The sequence below is a fragment of the Pelophylax lessonae genome (assembly GCF_965119305.1).
Source record: "Pelophylax lessonae genome assembly, chromosome: 7".
In the NCBI taxonomy this organism is placed as follows: domain Eukaryota; kingdom Metazoa; phylum Chordata; class Amphibia; order Anura; family Ranidae; genus Pelophylax; species Pelophylax lessonae.
Window position 1 is genome coordinate 232084280 of NC_138774.1, and position 24422 is coordinate 232108701.

The 24422-nt window shown below is 46.3% G+C and overlaps 1 protein-coding gene across 1 annotated transcript in view; it reads left to right on the plus strand.

Annotated features, from left to right (window-relative positions):
- Window positions 1-24422, plus strand: part of PLXNB3 (plexin B3) — a 206644-nt gene that overhangs the window by 161081 nt on the left and 21141 nt on the right. The window contains exons 16-24 of the mRNA XM_082264425.1: window positions 4345-4475; window positions 4555-4731; window positions 8457-8622; window positions 11970-12203; window positions 12312-12473; window positions 16431-16579; window positions 18461-18561; window positions 18649-18866; window positions 22566-22744. Of these exons, the coding sequence (XP_082120551.1) occupies window positions 4345-4475; window positions 4555-4731; window positions 8457-8622; window positions 11970-12203; window positions 12312-12473; window positions 16431-16579; window positions 18461-18561; window positions 18649-18866; window positions 22566-22744 (1517 nt within the window). The remainder of the gene's footprint in view (window positions 1-4344; window positions 4476-4554; window positions 4732-8456; window positions 8623-11969; window positions 12204-12311; window positions 12474-16430; window positions 16580-18460; window positions 18562-18648; window positions 18867-22565; window positions 22745-24422) is intronic.

Below are 24422 nucleotides of genomic sequence, written 5' to 3' on the forward strand. Positions count from 1 at the left end.
CCCTCTCTGTATGGTAAGAAAGAGTCCTTTCTATCCTATAACATGTCACAGATCCTCCTACTTTGAGTGTGATTTTTTTGTGTACAAAAAGCCAGGAGGCTTGGTTTGGGAGCTAACAATCTATTGTATACATGTTTAAAAGATGTAATCTGTGGCATTCTGGGAATCTTATGGGTTAAGTATAAGCTACCTACCAGTCAGAAGCCACGGACATGTAGACTGCCTTCCAAATCAGATCTCCAGCTATTAGCAGGCCTCCCGAACGGCCATGCGGTCCGCCAGGGGCCGATACCGCCAACCACGCCATATCCCCAGGCAGAGACAGTGTTGTGTGCAGCACACCGCCATTCAGCAGGCCGCCGCCATTTTTTCTTGCAGGATCGCACGAGCCGCCATTTTGGCGTAGCCTCGTGTCTCCAGCATGGGGGCGGCCATGTTTGAGGTGATCCTACACCTCGTGGAGCTTGGGGGAGGCGCTGGAAGGCGTGCAGAGGGGCGGAGCCGCCTCCTTTCTTCCTGGGCAGCCAGCCAAAAGACTTCCTGTTTGTCAAGACAGCGCTGTAAGCTGTTGCAGTTTAACTCTGAGCATCAAGTGGTGAGCCTGGGGGTCTATCTCTCTCTCTCTCGATCGATAGCTAGCAGGTAACACTAAGGGGCTTTTTTGTGGCGCTGGGGGTCAGAAAAAAAAAAAAAAAAAAAAAAGTTTTTTTCTTTACTTTTGAATTATATTATCCAGGAAGTAACTGGAGTTATCATGGACCCTGCCACACATATTCCCCCACCTGTTTCCCTCGAGGGGGCCTCGGGGACCCGCCGGTGCACAGAGTATAGAGTCATTTACAGCAATTTTGGAGTCTATGGTGGCTCGGGTGGAGGCGGCCTGTCAGGGACGGGGGTCAAGGAAGCGACCCCCGCCTACCCCTATACTATCTGACACCTCTGACTCAGATTCAGAGATGGTCACGGCAGTTGCAGGTTCCTCTGCAAGGGTTGCTATCCCAGGTAAAGCCCCCTCAGAAAGTGAGGAGGACGCTTCTTCTCTTGCTATTATTCAGGAAGAAGCATTGGTGGACGCACTAGTTGTGGCAGTGCAAGAAACCTTAAAACTTGAGGCTTTACCGGCAGAGGCAACTGAAACAGAGATGCCTTTTGGTACTAATAAGCCCATCAAGACGGCGAAGGCTTTTCCTGTACCTAAATGTTTTGGTAATCAGATTAAAGGAGAATGGGAACATTCTAAGCGTACCTTTACTATTTCCAAGCGTATTGCTAGACGCTATCCGTTTGAGGAATCCATCATTAAGAAATGGACGGTACCACCAATCGTGGATCCGCCTATTTCCAGGCTGAATAAAGCCACGGTTATTCCAGTGGAGGACACTTCGTCCTTTAAGGATCCGGTGGATCGAAAGATAGAAGCAGAGTCCCGCACTATCTTTTCTCTGATAGGGTCAGCATTTAGACCAGTAATCGTTATTGGTCTAGTTTCCCAGACACTTACGGAATGGGCGAAAATGGTACGCCAAGATCTTAGGGGAAAAGATATTCCCCAGGAGACATCTGATTTGATGGAACAGATCATACAAGGGCTACGGTTTATCTGTGACGCAGCCTTGGACACTACTCCCCTATTAGGGCATGCATCTAAGTTAGCAGTGATCCTCAGACGTGTGCTGTGGTTAAAATGCTGGTCAGCTGACCTAGGTTCCAAAAAGACCTTGACCAATCTCCCTTTTCAGGGGAATCGTCTATTTGGAGCCAACCTAGATGAAATCATTAAGGATGCCACTGGGGGCAAGAGCACTTTTTTGCCACAGGCTGCAAAAGCTAAGGGACCTCGCAACAAGCGAGGACCTTTCTTTACCGCCCATAAAGGGCGCCCGGCTGGTACTAGCGGGAAAGGCAAGACTCCTCCAGGAGGGTTCAAGAAGGGCTGGTCGGACAAGCAGAGGACCAACCCAGCCAAACCCGAAGTAAAGGAGTACACAGCCTGAAGGTGCGCCCCCACCCGGTTTCAGGGTGGGGGGACGTTTTCACCGGTATTCAGGACATTAGATCGAGCATCAACCACTACTACCGGTGCGATTCTTCCCTTCCAACATTTAAGTACCACAGGAAGCGGTAGTTACCGTTCCCTGAAAAGATCTTTTCCTTTACCTTTTCCTAAGATTAATCCCGATACCTCACAGGAATCGGATCTGGTTGACCAGATAGGCCAAGTAGCCTCTAGTCGGGTGACTTCGGTCCCTGAGGTTCAACCAGAAAAGATCACCTTTCCTGATAACTATCAGGTATCTGATAAATGTGTGGGAACAGAAAACGACCAGACTTTCTCGGATGGTCGGGGCCAGATAGCTCTAGGGACGCCTGGTTCAGATCCAATCAGCGCCAGTGGTCCTAGAAATTCTAGGCTGGCCTCCTCAAGCCGGCCTGGCCGACTTGGACATGTTAGTCGCAGACGTTTCGTGGGAACTTCGTCTCAGGGAGTGTCTGTGGTCTCTAGGACCAATTTACCTTCGTGCTTTACAGTCGCTGGTTTTAATGGCCTGGCCATCGAGACCCAAGTACTGAAGGATAGAGGTTTGTCCACTTCAGTCATTCCTACCCTTATTAAAGCAAGGAAAGCGACTTCCAGCAAAGTCTATTATCACACATGGAAGACTTATATTGCGTGGTGCGAATCTTTAGGATTTCCTCCACGTACCTATTCGGTGACTCGTATATTGGCCTTTTTGCAACAAGGGGTTGAGCAGAAGCTAGCCTTGAGCACCATCAAGGGTCAAGTTTCAGCATTAGCAATCTTCTTTCAGAAGCCTTTAGCTACCAAATCCTTGGTGCGGAATTTCATCCAGGGGGTGCGGCACCTGGCTCCTCCAGTCCGCGCGCCCTTACCGCCCTGGGATCTTAATTTGGTTTTGTCGGTTCTACAGAAACCTCCCTTTGAAAACATCAGGGAGATTCCCTTGCTTACTCTATCCCAGAAGGTGGCCTTCTTGGTGGCTATTACTTCTGCTCGCAGGGTGTCAGAACTGGCTGCATTATCATGCCAGTCACCATACCTAGTGATTCATAGGGATAAGGTAGTACTTCATCCTAAGCCATCTTTTCTTCCCTAGGTGGTTTCAGATTTTCATCTGAATGAAGATATTGTACTACCTTCCTTGTGTCCTCAGCCCAAGCATCATCGGGAACATGCGTTGCATTCCTTAGATGTGGTTCGGGCAATCAGGGTATACCTGAAAGCTACGGAATCATTCCGTAAGACGGATTCACTTTTTGTGATCACGGATGGCCCCAGAAAGGGTTTGCCTGCATCTGCCGCGACCATTGCCAAATGGATTAGACAAACGGTGGTACAGGCTTATTCTATTAAGGGTCAGAGTCCTCCGTTCCCTGTTAGGGCGCACTCCACTCGAGCGCTCAGTACTTCCTGGGCCTTTCGCCATCAGGCGTCAGTGGTCCAGGTATGTAAGGCGGCCACCTGGTCGTCGGTACATACCTTTACAAAATTCTATAAAATTGATGTGACGGCATCGGCGGATGCCTCATTTGGCCGCAAGGTTTTGCAGGCCGCAATTTGAGGAGACCGGTGGTCTACCTCGAGGGTTTTTTTTCTGTTTGAAAAAAAAAAAAAAATTTTCTCCTTTTTTGTTGAGTCTCATCATTAAGGATGAGCATTGTAAACTTCTAGTTGGCACCGGTTGGGCCTTCTAGATTGGGATTTGATTTCCATTTTCCCACCCCTCAGTTGTGATACTGCTCTGGGACGTCCCGAAGGTGGTGTATCACCGAGGACTACGTCTGTCGATGAGCGCTAGAGAAAAATGGATTTTTGTAAAATCTTACCGTAAAATCCTTTTCTCTTAGCTCATCGACAGACGTAGTCCCCGCCCCTCTGTTTTGGAGTTGGGTTGGGTTAAATTCTCTAAGCACTGCTTTTTCACATAACTGATTTGCTGAGGCAGAGAGAGAGAGGATATACCCTCTGGGACTGCCCCTAGGGTGTGGCCAGAGCTTTTTAATTTCCTGTCTAGTCCTGCTCCTGCGGAGGTAACATAACCCGAAGGTGGTGTATCACCGAGGACTACGTCTGTCGATGAGCTAAGAGAAAAGGATTTTACGGTAAGATTTTACAAAAATCCATTTTTTTGAGTATCTAAAAGATGCAAGCAGTCGCCCAGTGATCCAACCCACTAGTGCATTCCCAATCCCAGTATAACAGTGGCAGAGCGAGTGATTTGTGTATTCAACTGTGAAAGGGACATTTAAATGCAAGCTCTGCTGGGGCATTCATTGATTTCTGAGATGTTCAATATATGAAATCTTATTGTGCAATCTTTACAGGACCCCCAGCTTTATTCTATGACTCCGGTAAAAGGTCCTATGGCTGGAGGAACCAAGATAACCATCTCTGGAACCAAGCTGTCAACTGGAGATCAGATTACAGTGACTGTGGGAGGCTTGCCTTGTGAAGTGTGAGTAGTAGCATTTGTATGTGTGTTATTGTGGTCACAAGTCCTTTGTACTAATACAGGTTTGTCCTCTTCCTTATAGATCTGGGAATGTGACAGACGATCAACTATGTTGCATTACTAGCTCTAGTTCTGTCCAGGAGGAGGCGCCAGTCCTTGTGTCCTATGGTGGGGTAACAAGAGGTCTGGAGGGAACATTGTACAACTACACAGAGAATCCCACCATCTCCTCTGCTTCTCCATCCAAGGCTTTCCATGGGTAAATAAGTGGAGAAAAAATATATTCTGATTGTTTTATTGAGATGAACAAAGCAGAAGGTTCTCTTCAATATCCCCACTTGCAGCTGCTTATACTTACCTGTTGGGTAAACCTTTGCTACTCTCTTCAGCTGCATGACCAAGGAGAAGAATACATAGTTACATAGTTAGTCAGGTTGAAAAAAGACACAAGTCCATCTGGTTCAACCAAAAAAAAAAAAACTGTGTTGAAAACCCAACCATACAATCCCATATACACAATCCTATACCCGCAGTTGATCTAGAGGAAGGCGAAAAAACCCCAGCAGAGCATGATCCAATTTGCTACAGCATGGGTAAAAAAATCCTTCCTGATCCCCCGAGAGGCAATGGGATATTCCCTGGATCAACTTTACCTAAAAAAAATGTAGTACCCACTTATATTATGTACACCTAGGAAAGAATCCAGGCTTTTTTTAAAGCAATTTAGTGAGCTAGCAAGAACCACCTCTGGGGGGAGTCTATTCCAGATTTTCACAGCTCTTATGGTGAAGAAACCTTTCCATATTTGGAGACAAAATTAGTTTTCCTGTAGACGTAAAGAGTGCCCCCTTGTCCTCTGTAATGACCTTAAAGTGAACAACTCAACACCAAGTTCACTATATGGACCCCTTATGTATACATGTTGATCATATCCCCCCAACTCAACACCAAGTTCACTATATGGACCCCTTATGTATACATGTTGATTATATCCCCCCTTAATCTCCTCTTCTCAAGAATAAATTCAGCTCCTCTAATCTTTTCTCATAGCTGAGCTCCTCCATGCCTCTTATCAGTTTGTTTGCCCTTCTCTGCACTTTCTCCAGTTCCCCGATACCCTTTTTAAGAACTGGTGCTCAAAACTGAACTGTATATTCCAGATGAGGTTTTACTAATGATCTGTACAGGGGCAAAATTATATTTCTCTCATTGGAGTCCATGCCTCTGTTAATACAAGTTAATACTTATGGTTCCAGTAGTAGTTGAACTCGTTTTGTAATGCTGAAGGAAGATCCCGGCTTTTATGTCCACATAGGTAGCACCAACACCTTGATCCAATCATCACAGAATCATCATGGGTATTGTCTCATCCCATCGGTGATGATTGGATCAAGGTGTTGGTGCTACCTATGTGGACATAAGAGCTAGGATATCTTCTTGATACTCATTAGAACTGAAGAAGTGGCTTGGAGAAGCTACAAAATGTCTTTTAACATTAGAGGAAAAAGCCCAGTTGAATATGATTAACTACTACTAGCTATACCGTGACCTGGATAAATGAGAACCTTCACAGACAATACCTGTTAGCTCCAAGTCCCAACCTAGTGCTTAAGTTGGCCATACATTGCTCAAATTTCCATCAATTCTTGCTAGCTTGGTTGAAGTTTGAGCAGTGTATGACTCTACTGGCACTGCCCGGCATGGGCGTCCGCAGAACTTTTTTCAGAGGGGGGCATAATTTTAAGGTCACCCATGCTCCGCCCCTTTTCAACAATGGCATGAAGGGGAGGGGCTTAGTCATTATACTTATTTTGAGTATATTCCCTTAAAGCATGTTATACAGCACATTGCTTTGCTGTGTATTTTGGCCCCTTCTTTCACCTAAAATACCTGGCTGATCCTGCCTGGCTATATCCTCCCCTCTGTACCACGGTATACCATGGCTGCTGAGCCCTGACACCAGTGGTCAGTTTACATGCCTCCATCATCCGCAGCCCTCCTGTCCTCCTCTCCTCCTCTCCTCCCCTCTCTCCCTGCCTGCCTGCTCCTGTGTCAGTGCCCCCCCCCCTCCTCTCCTGCTGCTGTAGTTTCATTTAAAGTTTCATATCCTGTCTACAGTCAGTTTAATAATCCTGTGTGCCCCTGTGTCTGTTTTATTATAAAAATAAGCCATTCTTTACAAGTATAGAGTGCCGCTCACGTGACCCGCCACCTCTCTCCTCCTCTCCTCTTCCCCTCTCAACTGACATCAGTGAGGAATCCTTGGCCTCGCCCGCTGCTGGAGAGAGGAGAGAGCTGACGGGTCACGTGAGCGGCGCTCGGCCCTCTGAAAACTGGTAAAGAACAGCGTATTTTTTTAAAACACAGACACACATGATTATTAAACAGAACAGACAGGATGGTATAAAGTGGCTTAACAACCACTTAAAAGGGGAAGTTGAGATTCCAAGGGGGGGCATTTGCCCCCCCTTGCCCCTACCTGCAGATGCCCATGTTGCCCGGTTAAAAAAAAAGGTAATTAAGCTGGCCATAGACTGTTGGAATCTCGTCTAGGTCAGCAGGAACTGGCCAAGATTCGAACCATATATGAGTAGGCTGAATGTACCAAAGTTGATCGATTGGTACAACCAACCTGCCGGATTTTACATGCGATAGGAGAAGACAATGGCTCAGCAGGAGGGATTCCCCAGTCAACACTGACTGTGACTGTGTTGATGGAGAAATCGAGCAAATTTGCTCCATATATAGCCTAACTTAGTCAATCGACTTTTGTTAAAGGGGAGCCTGTCAGAAAATTGTTAGATGAGTAATGCCTTCATCCAATCAGATGCAGGTACTGTTCAGGTATCCTGACAGTCATGGGTGCTGTTTGTCAGAATACAATAGTCTAGTAGGGGAATTGCTCCATTTGCTTGAAATTCAGTATCTGTTAGATTTCTTATGCCCTGCCCGCAAACCTGCGCAAAAAATAAAATAGATAGTTTGCTACTAACAAATGCCCATTCCCAATGGGTTTTCTTTAAATGACAAGGGACCAAAGAACATATTTCTTAACCTGTACCCAGAGGCATAACTAGAACCTTCAGGGCCCCGGTGCAAGAAACCATGAAGGGCCCCCCAGACCCCTGGCTGGAGCCATTCCCTTCAAGCCTGGGGCTCTTCCCACTGATCCTGGGGCCCTTTACGCTCTTTATTATGGTCCTGCAGTGGGACCCTTTCACAAGTTCTGCAGTGGGCCCCCTTCCTGCCATCTGGGGGCCTTCCCATGGTGGTGGAATGCCAGGACCCGGTTGCAAGTGTGACCTTTGTGATCCTGGAAGTTCACTCACTGGTGTCAGTAGTTTTTATTTTTTTGGTATTTTAATTGTTTTATCATTTTATTTATTTTATTTTTTTACAATGTCACTGACTATGACTCTGTCCTTTCAGAAAAGGAAGGAGCTGGCAAATTATATATTTACCGACCCCTTCCTTGTTCTTTATTATGACACATCCCTTGCAGCAGCCGGCAGGAGAGGGAAGGGAGCACAGTGGGGGGGGACCAGGGACGCAAACAGGGGCCCAGAGACAGCAGAACACAAGTGAACTGGATAGGAGGAGTGGCGGGGGCAGCATACAGAGGAACCAATCTCCTCCATTTCCCTCCTGCAACTACAGGATGAAAAAAGAGGACAGTGATTTCTCTACATGCTGCCCCCGCCACCCCTCCTATCCAGGTATACAGGGGAACCTCACAGGCCCCCTAGAGCATGGGGCCCGGTTGCAATTGCAACCCCTGCAACCCCTGTAGTTACACCCCTGCCTTTACCCCAACCAAAGCTTTGAGACTGTATGATTATAGAGAGAGCTTGAATCTTCACATAGGTGGAGCAGAACGTAGAATAACAATATGAATTGTACCAAAAGAAAAAACCCAACAGGAACTTGTAGGGCCATCTGTATGTGTCTGTAATGTGTTTCTTATTCCATTTCTGTTATATACAGCGGTGGACGGCGGATTTCTGTCACTGGTTTAAAGCTGGATGTAGTCCAGGCTCCCCAAATGACTGCTTTGATTAAGTCTCCTCCAGAAGAGCTTCAGAATGGAGATGGGAATCGCAGAAGGAAGAAGAGAAGAAGAAGGGAACTGGGGCATAGTATCGTGCAAGAGGTGAATGAGATCTTCTGCACTATAACTCCTAGCTAAAAAGAAAAAGCTGTACATCAAAAGATTTTTTGCAGCAATTAACTTTTTTGGGCATATAGAGAATGGCACAACATTATTATACATATATTTAAACATATATAGCATCACATCCAATGTTTTCAGAGTAGGGTTCACAGATCTTTTTTCATTTCAAAATCCCTTTGACAGCGAAACGCATTTCGAATATCTAACATCATCAGGAGCACATGTGAATAGTATCCATATAACAGAATCCAATAACATAAAATCACAGTTTAATTGGAGATACCAGAGGGATATCTGTTTGTTGTATACAATTTGGTTGTTGATTGCTTGGATTACCTTACGTTCCTGTTAAACATCTGAATTTACTGATATCGTTTTGGTTGAATGATTTGATTTATCCTGAGAATATAAATAAATTGTTTTTTATCTGTGGCATCTCATATTGGTGGTGGGAAATTTTATACGATTATTTTGGACTATCTGGATGGACCCTACATTTTGTCTTGATGAAACATTTGAGATGGTCTGTCTTGTTTTGGGTAACTGGATCATCTTAAAATCACAGAGAATAATCCCCTTTGAGATTAGATATACCCAACTTTTAGCTTGCTGTCCCCCCAGATGCCCTCTTTCTGGAATGGAGAATCCTGATTCCAACAAACCATTAAAACCCTGTGATTTTACAATATTGGATTCTTTTATATGGATACTATTCAAATGTGTTCCTGATGAAGATGTTAAATATTCAAAATACGTTGAGCTGTCATGCGGATATTTAAATGAATTGGGATCTATGAACCCTACTCTGAAAACATTGGATGTGATGCTATATATATATATATATATATATATATATATATATATATATATATATATATATATATATATATATATATATATTTTAATATGTATAATAAACATTTGTGATTTTATAGTGTATTTTGTTGTGCCCCAAAAAAGGTCCATTGCTTCAGAAATTATTTTGTTGTACATGTATTATTCAGAATGTGGGCATATAGACCAAAGAACCTCTATCTAATTTGTTTTTGCCCATAAACCACCCTCCCAGCAAGGTATACTCACCTATTCATGCTCCCTTGCTACCCGCTTTCCCTTGCCGCCCCAACAAAGCGGGGCTTCTGGGTATGGCAGAACTTTTGACCTTCCCCATGTGACATTTTGACCTTCCCCCTGAGCCAGGGCTACGACAAAGGGTGGGCAAGGGGGAAAGCCGCCCAGGGCGCAGCAGTAGAGAGGGAGTTTCACCTTACTGCACTCTCATGATCTGCTGTCACACTGTGATAGCTGACACTAAAACAGAATGTGCATGTGCAACTACAAAGCAAGCGATTGACAATGCATGTGCAGTAGTGCACACTCTATGCCGACCAGGGCCGGTGCTACCACTAGGCAAACTAGGGGGCCGCCTAGGGCGCACTGCCACCCCTAGGGCGCAGCCATGGCCAGTGCCCCATTCCTCTCCTGTCACCTCCTCATCCCCAGGGGAGGTCACCTCTAGAGAGAGTGGCACTTTGTATATGAAGGGGTGTGCAGGGTTAAAGGGGGGCAGTGTGTGCAGGAAGGGGGTGTAGCATTAAATAAGGGCAGTGTGTGAAGGAAGGGGGAAGGGGCAGTGTGTACAAGAAGGGGTGTGTAGGGTTAAATGGGGGGCACTTTGTATATGAAGGGATGTGTAGGGTTAAAGGGGGCAGTGTGTATATGAAGGGGGTGTAGGGTTAAAAGGGGGAGCAGTGTGTAAATGAAGGGGGTGTATGATTAAAGGGGGGCAGTGTGTATATGAGGGGGGTGTAGGATTAAAGGGGGGCAGTATGTATATGAGGGGGGTGTAGGATTAAAGGGGGCAATGTTTATATGAGGGGGTGTAGGGTTAAAGGGGGCAGTGTGTTAAGGAAAGGGGGTGTAGCATTAAAGAAGGGCAGTGTGCGCAGGAAGGGGGGGTGTAGGATTAAAGGGGGCAGTGTATACAGGATGGGGAGAGTGGAGTTAAAAGGGGGAAAGGGGAGGCATTATGTACAGGAAGGGGGGGTGTAGGGTTAAAAGGGGGAGCAGTGTGTAAATGAAGGGGGTGTATGATTAAAGGGGGGCAGTGTGTATATGAGGGGGTGTAGGGTTAAAGTGGGCAGTGTGTTAAGGAAAGGGGGTGTAGCATTAAAGAAGGGCAGTGTGCGCAGGAAGGGGGGTGTAGGATTAAAAGGGGCAGTGTATACAGGACGGGGAGAGTGGAGTTAAAAGGGGGAAAGGGGAGGCATTATGTACAGGAAGGGGGGGGAAATGTGTACAGTTTTTTTTTTTTTTTGGTGGGGGGGGGTGCAAAGAGCTGGTCTTGCCTAGGGTGCAAAATAGTCTAGCACCGGCTCTGATGCCAACCATGCGCACCAAGAGCAATGGGGGCAGATAATGGGCTCAGGATGGTAACAGGGGTGGGGGTGAAGTTCCTCATCCTTGCCCTGGGCACTGGACGAACCTGCCTCGGTACTGACAGGCCCTATTAAATATTGTGGACTATCACTTTTATCTAAATAGTAATACCTTAGGCTTGAGACACACAGGGGTATTTGCAAATCATCTTACAACAGCTGGTCAGTATATGGGCAGCTCATAAGCGCCAACTAGTACTTTCGGTGCTGGAAGTGCTCACTATCACATGTTGGAAAATCACTTTGGTCTTTGGTCACTTGACACTTGTTTCATTTTTTCCAGAATAAAGTAGATCCTGGTGGGGCAAGAACCTGTACAGCCATAACTTGGCCTCTCAATACCCATGCTTTTCTGAGGGGTCTTGACTTTGCATGGCTGCTGCTGGTTTCTGTTTGTTAAATAACTCAAGGGGCACTTGCAGAGCTCACCCTAGTGGGGAAATCAAGGGTGGGGCTCAGGGGCTGCTGCTTCCAATGGCACCTGCAGCCTAAAAGAACTCCTGTAATTGGCAACCAGATGTGTGGAACGCAGGAGGGATCAAAGCTTTCAGAGTAGAGCACCCCGGGTCTTAGACTTCTTTAGGTGGGGTCCCTTTTTTTTATGCATATGGTGAATATATTGGACAATGTGGAGATCAGTTGGTGTTTGGATCTTCCGACTGAAATCTTATGTCTGTGGCTAGCTTTTTCAGTAAACTGTGCAAGCATCAAATTTCTATAACCCGTTGCAATCCAAACTCAGACCGGTAAAGAATGGGTTTTGGGGAACTACTGTATTGTACATTTTTCTCTTCATGAAAGGATCACTATGCTGTGGGATTGGTGGGATTGAGTTCTTAGAACTCCCTGGCTGTCTCCATTGACCTCATACTGTATATCTTCTTACAGATTAGTGAACAGTGCCATCATAACTCCTCCACAGCCATGCAATGTGTTTCCCCTGCTATTCCCGAAGACGCCATCATCGTCGATGTGCTGTTTGTCCTGGACAATGTTCGTATTCCATTCAGCAGTCTTGGGGAGAACTTCACCTACCTGAAGAACCCGACTCTCAAACCTCTCAATCGAGACAGCCCCAGTAAACCCTACAGTCTGAAGCCCGGGAATGTGCTGGATATTGAGGTAGTTCAAATAGAACATCATTATTTCCTCTACTAATGTGCTGCTAGCAAATATCTTCCTTCTCCCGAATATTCCTCCGACATCAGATGCCTATTTTATTTCCATCAGGGAGAAGGTTTGGACTCTGGGATTTATAAGGAAGAAGTTCGAGCAATGATTGGGAATGGTATCTGCACGGTGAAAACTCTCACCCACAACCACTTGTATTGTGAGCCTCCGCTTACTGTGCCCCAGCCACTGGATGGAAGCACCCCTTTGCCTCAATTTGTGGTTAGTAAACTTGTAAAATGTCCATTTTAGGCCTGCAGACAGTTTAAACCCCCAAACGTTTTTTTTTTCCAAAAGCAGAGAACCTGGAGAATAAAATGATGGTAGTTGTAATTTTTATTATGTCACACAACATTAACACAACTCGTATTTTCAGGACACAGTACACTAAAGTTAAAGCCGAACTAAACCCATCAATTTACCATATTTAGAAAAGTTACATTCCTGGCATGTGCGAGGAATGTAACTGTCACATTGCTTATGCTCTCAACTAAACTGTCAAACCATCAGATGACTAGTGTCTTAACTGATGACATGTGCAGCACCATGGCAACTGCAGATCAAACAGAGGCTAAGATGGCAGCTTCCTTGGCTGAACACGATAGGAGGTTTTACTTCCACTTTAAGACCAAGATAATGCCGCTCCAGGTGAGCAATTGACTCCTTAGTATTGTGAGCGAGGATCGAGGGTGTTGCACAGCCCGTCTGTGAGACCATGTGACAAAACAAAAGTCCCCAATTATTGCTGCACTCCTTGATATCTCTTTTGAAGTAGGGCACCCAAACAGAATTGATTCACCGTTATTTAAGAAAATATGAAAGATGAGGCTGCGTCAAGTACAGTAAGTAGATACCCAACGTGTCAAGCCTTTAAAATCGCATGTGCCTGTGAAAGGGCGACACACTTTGGTAACCAAAATTGCTCCTAGGGGACATTTTAAAAGTCTCTGCAGGTCATCGTCTGGAGTTAGATGTAAATAACGGCCCTAGAATTATTACTCTCACTGTGATACCGAAGTTGTGTGATGCAATTGTTGTTTTCATATGCAAGCACATGTTTTATGTCTATATATGTATTTGGGACTGACAACGCCACAATTTTTGTGGACTGAGGGGTTTCAGCCCTGCCCATTGGCAGACAAACTCTCCACCAATCCTATTCTTCACAACATAGACTGTAATCATTCTATAGTCCCAAGACCAGAAGTAGGAGGTCTAATTTAATCTCTTTAAAATAACCCAGGAAGTGTGTAGTAGTCCTGTTGTTGGGTGACAGCGCACAGAATTTTAGTAGACTGAGTGGTGTCAGCCCTGCCCTGTTGACTTTTGAGAAACTACTCAATCCCAACCTCCTATCCTTTTCTCCGCAACATAGACACTAGTTATTTTATAGTCCCAAGATAGGAGCCACTCAATGTGATAGCCCAGGAAGTGTGTACAGGGCACAGGACAGCTCTAATGTCTGGCTAGAATAACAGGTATTATATGCAACTATTGAACAGATAAAAAAAATAAATAAAAAGGAGCAAATCAGATAGTTTTTAGGGTTTACATGGACATTTTAGAGATAGACATTAGGAATCAGTCGTGGGTCACCAGTATTTGTGATGTCATTGTCCTAGGATCTTGGTTCTTAGCCAACCCACAGATAACAGAGCTGGATGTCTGCCCAATCAGCAAAATCTCATATAATCTTCAACATATAAATGTAATATTTAAAGGGATTTTTAAAATATTTTTAAATCTACAGCTTTCCTGAAAATAAAACCTGCTGATCCTGTCATAAAGTTCCTTGTTTAGATACTTCCTCTTATAGGGTGACAGCGCTCCCTATTGTGCTTATGTGTTGTCACAACCTTCTCACACAGGGTTATGAATCATGCATCTCCTGTACCATGTCCGCAGCCCCTGCATCTCCTTTACCATGCCTACAGCCCCTGGATCTCCTGTACCATGTCCGCAGCCCCTGCATCTCCTGTACCATGCCCACAGCCCCTGCATCTCCTGTACCATGCCCGCAGTCCCTGCATCTCCTGTACCATGCCCGCAGCCCCTGCATCTCCTGTACCATGCCCGCATCTCTTGTACCATGCCCGCATCTCTTGCATCTCCTGTACCATGCCCGCAGCCCCTGCATCTCCTGTACCATGCCCGCATCTCTTGTACCATGCCCGCATCTCTTGCATCTCCTGTACCATGCCCGCAGTCCCTGCATCTCCTGTACCATGCCCGCAGCCCCTGCATCTCCTGTACCATGCCCGCATCTCTTGTACCATGCCCGCATCTCTTGCATCTCCTGTACCATGCCCGCAGCCCCTGCATCTCCTGTACCATGCCCGCAGCCCCTGCATCTCCTGTACCATGCCCGCAGCCCTTGCATCTCCTGTACCATGCCCGCTGCCCCTGCATCTCCTGTATCATGCCAGCAGCCCCTTCATCTCGTGTACCATGCCAGCAGCCCCTGCATCTCGTGTACCATGCCCTCAGCCCCTGCATCTCGTGTACCATGCCCGCAGCCCCTGCATCTCGTGTACCATGCCCGCAGCCCCTGCATCTCGTGTACCATGCCCGCAGCCCCTGCATCTCGTGTACCATGCCCGCAGCCCCTGCATCTCGTGTACCATGCCCGCAGCCCCTGCATCTCCTGTACCGTGCCTGCAGCCCCTGCATCTCCTGTACCATGCCCGCAGCCCCTGCATCTCCTGTACCATGCCCGCAGCCCCTGCATCTCCTGTACCATGCCCGCAGCCCCTGCATCTCCTGTACCATGCCCGCAGCCCCTGCATCTCCTGTACCATGCCCGCAGCCCCTGCATCTCCTGTACCATGCCCGCAGCCCCTGCATCTCCTGTACCATGCCCGCAGCCCCTGCATCTCCTGTACCATGCCCGCAGCCCCTGCATCTCCTGTACCATGCCCGCAGCCCCTGCATCTCCTGTACCATGCCCGCAGCCTCTGCATCTCCTGTACCATGTCCGCAGCCTCTGCATCTCCTGTACCATGTCCGCAGCCCCTGCATCTCCTGTACCATGCTCGCAGCCTCTGCATCTCCTGTACCATGCCCGCAGCCCCTGCATCTCCTGTACCATGTCTGCAGCCCATGTCTGCAACCCCTGCATCTCCTGTACCATGTCCGCAGCCCCTGCATCTCCTGTACCATGTCCGCAGCCCCTGCATCTCCTGTACCATGTCCGCAGCCCCTGCATCTCCTGTACCATGTCCGCAGCCCCCGCATCTCCTGTACCATGTCCGCAGCCCCCGCATCTCCTGTACCATGTCTGCAGCCCCCGCATCTCCTGTACCATGTCCGCAGCCCCTTCATCTCTCTTATTTGTTACAAATATTTTTTCCTCTTTGTGTATGCTCAGGTGACCAGGGGGCGAGGGGTGAGGATGGGGGGCACCACAAGATTAGCCCACACAGGGCGCCTGAACACCTAAGGCTGGCCCTGGTTATGATGGAGACTACTGGTGGATGTTTCAACACACAAGGCCCCATGCACCCAGGCACTTGGGGTTGTACAACGTAAAATTTGGGAAAATTTCCTAATTTCCCTGTCCAGAAATGCAGCCGCCTATAGAAATCAATGGCTGAACACAACACGAATACTGATTTAAACACATGCTTGCGTATAGATGCACATCCCTGGATGCAGACAGCCTGCACCCAGAGTCGTATGTCTGTATGCAAGTGGGTAAACCCGGTACAGACATTGATATGGGTCACTGTATGCAGCACCCAAGGCTTCCAGGTGAGGAAATATGCCGTATTGTATGTTGTACGCCCCCAAGTGCTTGTATGCAATGAGGCTTTACGCAGACATGGTCCACTGATGACACCATCAGGAAACCTGCCCTGAGATGCATGCTTGTGTGCATGTAGACATTAAGTGGCTTCAAAAGATCAGCAGCAATGAATGAAAAAGTGAAAACAAGTATTATATTTAGACAGCTTTGACCAATTGTGCTATACCTCTGGTTTACTGCAAAATAATGAAGTTTTGGTGCCTAGGCTCTTTCCTAGGTTGTTTTGTGGAGTATCCAGCTCTGAGAGTATAGTCATGTGATAGACTGAAGCTATGCTGATCTTCTATGTTAACTCTTGACATGCCTATTGGTTGAACTAGATGAACGTGTGTCTTTTTTTCAGCCAGACTAACTATGTTATTGACGTCCCACAGATTCACATGGGGAATCTTCGCTTCAACCTTGGGCAAGTAAAATACGATGTAGAGGGCCAATCTAGTTTTCCAAAAGAGGCCAAGATTGGACTGGGAGTTGGCGCAGCTTTACTTGTTCCTGTTGTCCTAATAATCATTTTCATGTACAGGTACTTGTTAAATTAGCACATTTTTTTTTGTATCTCATTTTAGGGGTCTACCTATAAAACATTCATTGTGTGGATACAATCACTGTATTGTCTCTGATATATGTGGTTCCTATATAGACACCGCCACCTAGTGACCATATTGTGTTTTTATTTCCAAAAATACCTCAATCTAGAAAAAAAACACATTATAGCCACTAATGTACATTATTACCAAAAGTATTGGGACGCCTGCCTTTACACGCACATGAACTAATGGGATCCCAGTCTTAGTCCATAGGGTTCAATATTGAGTTGGCCCACCATTTGCAGCTATAAACGCTTCAACTCTTCTGGGAAGGCTGTCCACAAGGTTTAGGAGTGTGTCTATGGGAACGTTTGACCATTCTTCCTGAAGTGCATTAGTGAGGTCAGGCACCGATGAAGGAGAGAAGGCCTGGCTCACAGTCTCCACTCTAATTCATCCCAATTCATCCCAAAGGTGTTCTATCGGGTTGAGGTGCATGCCAGTCAAGTTCCTCCACCAAAAACTCGCTCATCCATGTCCCTATCAGTGGTGTATTTAGGTTTTGTGCTGCCCTAGGCCTGACTACACTTAGGCACCCCCTAATTTAAATACGACCCACCCCTTTCTGTAAAGGCTACACCTCTTCCTGTTTATGACCCCCCTTGTCATCTGTAAACTACAGACCACAACCACAGTCTATCAGTGCCCATCAGTGCAGCTTTACCAGTGCCCATCAGTGCAGCCTCATCAGTGCAGCATATCAGTGCGGCCTCATAAGTGGCCACCAGTGCAGCCTATCAGTGCATCAAATCAGTGCCGCCTCATCAGTGGCCATGAGTGCAGCATCATCAGTGCAGCTTATTAGTGCCCATTAGTGCAACATATCAGGGCAGCATATCAGTGCAGCTCCATCAGTAAAGCTTATTAGTGCCACCTCGTGCCCATCAGTGCAGCATATCAGTGCTGCCTTATCAGTACAGCCTTATTCGCACCCATCAGTGCAGTTTATCAGTACCCACCATTGCCGCCTCATCAGTGCAGCATATCAATGCCTATCAGTGCCCATCAGTGCAACCTATTAGCGCCCATCAATGCAGCATATCAGTACAGCCCCATCAATGCAGCTTATAAGCCGGCGGGGACCCTTTTAGTGCGGGAGCCAAGAGGAGGCTGGTTTTTTTTCGTTCGGCGTGCAGCTTTTTTGTTCCCCCCCTGCAAAGTGCTGCCCTAGGCCTGGGCCTTGTCGGCCTAGGCCAAGATACAGCACTGGTCCTTATGGCCCTTTGCTTATGGGAACAAACATTCCCATAGGCACACTCCTAAACCTTGTGGACAGCCTTCACAGAAGAGATGAAACTGTTCTAGCTGCAAAAGGTGGTCCAACTCAATATTGAACCCTACGGACTAAGACTGGGATGCCATTAAAGTTAATGTACGTGTTAAGGCAGGAGTCCCAATACTTTTGGTAATATAGTGTATATTTTTCAGAATACTGCTTGGGCACAATGAACAATTGTGTTCCCTATAACTTAGCAGATCTTCACTTTTTGAGCTAAGTTCCACGTTACAATTGCAGCAGTTAAAGTGGTCCAAACCAGTGAAATAACTTCACTCCTTTCCTAAAAATAAAGCCTAATGCTCTCTAATGCTTACCTGTTATTTGGATTGGGCTCCCTCTGGGTACCAGCAGCCCCATGTTTTCAGGATGGGGAAAGGTTCTATGTAAGGCACTGATTGGCTGCTCATTCATTCCTTTAACAGTTTTTTTGCTATAGACTCATGAAAAATGCAATAATAATTGTGAAATGATCTGTAATTGGCATCTGACTGCCCCTTTTTGACCTACTTGAGACATTTTTAATGTTGCTATTTTCCAGGAGGCAGAGTAAGTTGGCAATGAGGGATTATAAGAAGGTTCTTGTCCAACTGGAGAACCTGGAGACCAGCGTAGGAGATCAGTGCCGCAAAGAATTCACTGGTATTTTCCTGTTCTTTGAGTCTTCCAATGGCCTCAGTTCAGGTTCTTAACTTGATCATTTTATTTTTGCCTTCTGCCCATTTTCAGATCTTATGACGGAAATGATGGACCTCACTAGTGATATTGAAGGCTCCGGCATTCCCTACCGAGACTACAGCACCTATATTGAAAAGATATTCTTCCCTGGAGATACCATCTCTCCATTGCGGAAGAATTTGGATGTTCCAGAGAACAGGAGGGCCACTGTGGAACAAGGCCTAAACCAGCTCTCCAACCTTCTCAATAACAAGCTATTCCTTACCAAGGTACAAGAAGTCGACTGTCTATATCTCTTTGGCAACCCGGCCATCATTAACTATGTGATCATGGCTATGATATAAACAGTATACATAATCTGTGTGCAATTGCTAGTTGTAGTCACTGCACACATGATATGAGGTCCACCTGGGTGCACTACTATCAGAAAACACCAATAGATCAACAGGTGGAGGTTGAGGCACTCATAGGTCTTGCAAGCGGGAAACAGGTTATTTTTTAAATTCTGCTATAAAACACATCCAATAAAAAAAATGTTAAATGGAATGTTTATTTTTTATACTAGTAATGGCGGCGATCGGCGACTTATAGCGGGACTGCGATATTATGGCAGACTATTGGACACGAACTGGCATTTTGCGGGAACCAGTGACACTAATACAGTGATAAGTGTTACAAATATGCACTGTCGCTGTGCTAATGACACTGGCTGGGAAGGGGTGAAACATGTAGGACGGACAAAGGGTTAACTGTGTGCTCAGCCAGTGTTTTTTTTTGTAAACTGTGCGCTGCTTTTGCTAAGGGGAGGAAATCGATTCCCTGCTTTGCAGAGATACAGAACCGGTCCCTTCCCACCCCCACCCTCCCCCCTGTCAGAACTGAGATGAGCCTTGTGTACATAAGCGTATTTCAGTTCCCTGTGTTTTACAGACAATCAGCGGGTGCCGGTGGGCATCGAGTCCCAGGGACCCTCAGATCGGCTTCTGCTGTGAATTATCGCAGCAGAAGTGGGCCACCAGTGGCGGGCGCCCCTTGCAGGCGGAAGTGCAAAATTAATTGTATATACGTGATCCTGCGCACAGCTGCCGCCCTGTAGCAGTAAAAGTGCTATAGGGCAGTCAGCAAGTGGTTAAGACAACAACTATATGAATTTTTATATAGAAAGTGGAAACCACATGATAGCCTATTTTATTTCCTTGAGGGTACCATCTTAAAATCTATGAAGACTGAGAAAGGTACTTACCACAAACATTCCCAACCAACAATTCATGGTATTCAACTACATGAATTGTGCAAACCTTTAGCTTTGCACAGTTCATCTATATATGTTGATCTATATACACTCCCCGGCCACTTTATTAGGTTCACCTTGCTAGTACCGGGTTGGACCCCCTTTTGCCTTAAGAACTGCCTCATATCTTCAGTTTCCTGTTTTTAGCTGACAGGAGAACCAGTCTGCCCATTCTCCTCTGACATCAACAAGACATTTTCCTCCATACAACTGCCATTCACTGGATATTTTCTCTTTTTTGGACCATTCTCTGCAAACCCGAGAGATGGTTTTGTGTGAAAATTCCAGTAGATCAGCAGTTTTTGAAATATTTAGACCAGGCTGTCTGGCACCAACAACCATGCCACATTCAAAGTCACTTAAATCCCCATTCTTCCCCATTCTGATGCTCTGTGGGAATGTCAGCGAGTCCTCTTCACCACGTCAAGATGCATGGATGCAATGAGTTGTTGCCGTATGATTGGCTGATTAGCAATTTGCGTTACCAAGCAATTGAACAGGTGTCCCTAATAAAGAATAGATATGTACCATAATAGATATCGTGGGCACGCACAGCATTCTATAATGAGAGCATATCTAAAAAAGAAGATCGAAGAACTTAGTAGACATCTGATGTTTTGGTAGGGCAAAGCAAGCGTTGAGAAAGGTGGTCTTGCCCCACTGAAACTTTGGCTGTCTATTAAATCCTTTGCTGCATAGCAGAGTAAAGCTTTCCTAAAACAGAAGCTATTCACATGTATTATTTCATCACATATTCCCCAAAAAATAAAAGCATTATTTTTAATTTCAGGACAATGGACGGAGCCTTACAAATAGTTCTATTGTGCCTCAAATAGCCAGGCTCACTTTTCAAAACCACTGGTGTATAGTGCAAATTCTTGGAGTCCTCCAATGGCCTCAGTTCAGATTCCTAACCTGATCATTTTATTTTGCCTTCTATGCACTTTCAGATCTTAGGCTCCATGTACGCGGGACGTTGTAAATGGCCGTTTAGGAGCAGTTGGGCGTTTTTTCCAGAAGCCCCTGAACCCCCCTACATGTTATCTTATCTGTCCATGTACACCGGGTCGTTTACAGTCATTTGCAGGCAGCTGAGTTCAGGGACTTTTTTTGGAACGCAATTATTTGTGTTCAAACGTGTGTTTCCCGGCGTTTCAAACGCAAAAACGGGACCAACCGTGACCAAACGTGATGAAGTACGTTCAGCCACGTTATACATTTTTTTTTTTCCTTCCATTCAAAATCAATGGTTCCCTATGAGAGCCTATTGATTTGAATGGAAGGCGCACCGCAAGTCGGATCAGGATGTTCCGACTTGCGGTGCGACTTGCGCTGTGAGAATCTTGAGGGGGAACTCCACGCCAAAAATGGGAAAAACACTGGGTGGGGGTCCCCCCCCCCCGGGTTCCAAACCAGGCCCTTCTGGTTTGGTATGGAATTTGAGGGTAGACCCATGCCGAAAAAACGGCGTGGGGTCTCCCCACCAAAATCCATACCAGACCCTTATCCGAGCAGGCAGCCCGGTAGGGTAGGAAGGGGGAGGGGATGAGCGAGCACCCCCCCCTGGACCATACCAGACCACATGCCCTCAACATGGGGGGGTTGGTGCTTTGAGGCAGCTCTGCACCCCCCACCCCAAAGCACCTTGCACCCATGTTGATGAGGACAAGGGCCTCATCCCCACAACCCTGGCCGGTGGTTGTGGGGGTCTGCGGGCAGGGGGCTTCTCGGTATCTGTAAGCCCTCTTTAACAAGGGTGGTCCCCCAGATCCCAGACCCCCTCCCTATGTGAATGGGTATGGGGTACACTGTACCCCTACCCATTCACCCCATAAAAGGCAGTGTTAAATAACGACAGGAGACGTTTTGGAAAGTTTATTAAAAATCTTCATCCGGTCTTCTCTGCTCTGGTCTTCTCCCTCTCCGCTCTTCTGGTCTTCTGCTCTTTTGCTGTCCGTTCTTCTGCTGTCTCCTCTTTTGCCCTCGGCTCTTCTTCTTCCTCCGGTCCTCCTCAGACGATGTCTCCGGTGATTATGCAGGTCTCCGGTCTCTGCAGCTTGTTATATAGCCATTGTTGGCGTGGCCGCCTGGTGACGTCATCAGGAGACCCCGCCCCCTCATGTCACAGATGACATCGTCGTTTTTTCGGCGTGGGTCTACCCTCAAATTCCATACCAGACCTGAAGGGCCTGGTTTGGAACCTGGGGAGGGGGGGGGGGTCGGGGGGACCCCCACGCAGTTTTTTCCCATTTTTGGCATGGAGTTCTTCCTCAAGATTCTCACAGCGCAAGTTGCACCACAAGTCGGATCATCCGACTTGCGGTGCGCCTTCCATTCAAATCATTAATCTCCCATAGGGAACCATTGATTTTGAATGGAGGCAGAAAAAACGCTGCTAAAAGCAACATAGCCAAGCGTGCAATAACGCCAATGGAAAAAGCTACTGAAAGCACGTTTAACAGCTGCATAGTTTGAGGACCCCTGACCTAGCTATTGAAATAATTCCTTGGCTCTCCAGTATAAATGATAAGATTTGAGGTGGAGAAGGTGGCCCCTCATGCTGGTGCTCTACAGTCCTTCTGAAATAAATTGTAATTTCCTTTTGTGGCAAACATTTATAAATCAAACGATCCCTGAGGTTGTTGGAAACCTTTGTCCTCTTGTCTTCCTCTTGCAGCTCATCGAAACATTGGATGCCCAGTCCACGTTGTCACAACGGGATCGCTGTCATGCCGCATCATTACTTACTGTGGCGCTACATGGCAAGCTGGAGTATCTGACTGATGTCATGAAGACCCTCCTGTCTGAATTGGTAGACCAGTGTGTGGCCAAGAACCCCAAATTGCTTCTTCGCAGGTAAAGTGCTGACCATGAAGGACCACACCAAAAAAATAAAAAATTCAATAACTGTTTTATTGTTTAGTATTGTGTACTTTTAATGAGCAGATTTTTTGATTTGTGGTTGCAGTTTAAAAGTAGCTTTTTAATGCAACTTTTTTATACATTTATTATTGTGCTGCTATTTAAAAAATAGTAGAGATTTGAGGATTAGCTGTTAGTGGGTGCTCTCAATATCTCAGGTGATTTGATGCTCGCTGCCTAACAACTATTGAGATATACACTATATTGTCAAAAGTATTGGGATTAGAGCAGGCCAATATTGAGTTGGCCTGCCTTTGCAACTATAACCGCTTCAACTCTTCTGGGAAGGCTGTCCACAAGGTTTAGGAGTGTGTCTATGGGAATCTTTGACCATTCCTCGAGAAGAGCATTTGTGAGGTCAGACATTCAAATGAATTCCAAAAGGTGTTCTTTTGGGTCATGTTCCTCCACCCCAAACTCGCTCATCCATGTCTTTATGGACCTTGCTTTGTGCACTGGTGTGCAGTCATGTTGGAACAGGAAGGGGGCTGTCCCCAAACTGTTCTCACAAAGTTGGGAGCATGAAATTGTCCGAAATGTCTTGGTATGCTGACGCCTTAAGAGTTCCCTTCACTGGAACTAAGAGGCCAAGCCCAACCCCTGAAAAACAACCCCACACTATAATCCCCCCTCCACCAAATGGTTTGGACCCGTGCACACAGCAAGGTCCATAAAGACATGGATAAGCGAGTTTGGGGTGGAGGAACTTGCAGACCTGCATAGAGTCCTGACCTCAACCTGATGAACTAGAGCGGAGACTGCAAGCCAGGCCTTCACGTCCAACATCAGTGCCTGACTTCACAAATGCGCTTCTGGAGGAATGGTCAAACATTCCCATAGACACACTCCTAAACCTTGTGGACAGCCTTCCCAGAAGAGTTGAAGCTGTTATAGCTGCAAAGGGTGGGCCAACTCAATATTGAACCCAACGGACTAAGACTGGGATGCCATTAAAGTTTATGTGTGTGTAAAGACAGGTGTCACAATATCTTTTTTTTAATATAGAGTAGATTAGCCACTTAAAGAGCGTGTTGCTTGCAGTGAGTAAACTGACCTATGGACTTACATTCTGAGATAAGGCAGTAAAGCAGAATCATTGGAGTTGATTTACTAAAGGCAAATAGGCTTTTCACTTTACAAGGGATTTTTCTGTGGACTTAGTGCATCAGGTGAAGCTCTGCTGACTTCCGACAACCGGTCACATGCATGCAAAAATACCGTTCTTTATTTTCCTTGTACATTTCCTTGTGCAAAGTGAATATTGACCACACTTACTATGCTATGGGAAACAGCCTAGTTGCCTTTAAAAAATCAACCTCATTGTGTGGCACAGGAAAACAAATCTGATTGGATGCCAGCTGCCAATTTTCCACTGGGCCGATTCAATAAGCTTTCGGCAGTAGAAGGAGGGCCATGTAAGTTTCAATAAATGTTCCTAGTCCTGGTGGATTAGACAAACCTCACCTGACTCTCTGTACTTACACATTTCACCTTATGAACACACTTGATTGCAATGTGTATGTATATTCTAGATTGTAAGCTCTAACGAGCAGGGCCCTCTAGTTCCCCCTGTTTTGAACTGTATTGTAACTGTACTGTCTTCCCTCACATT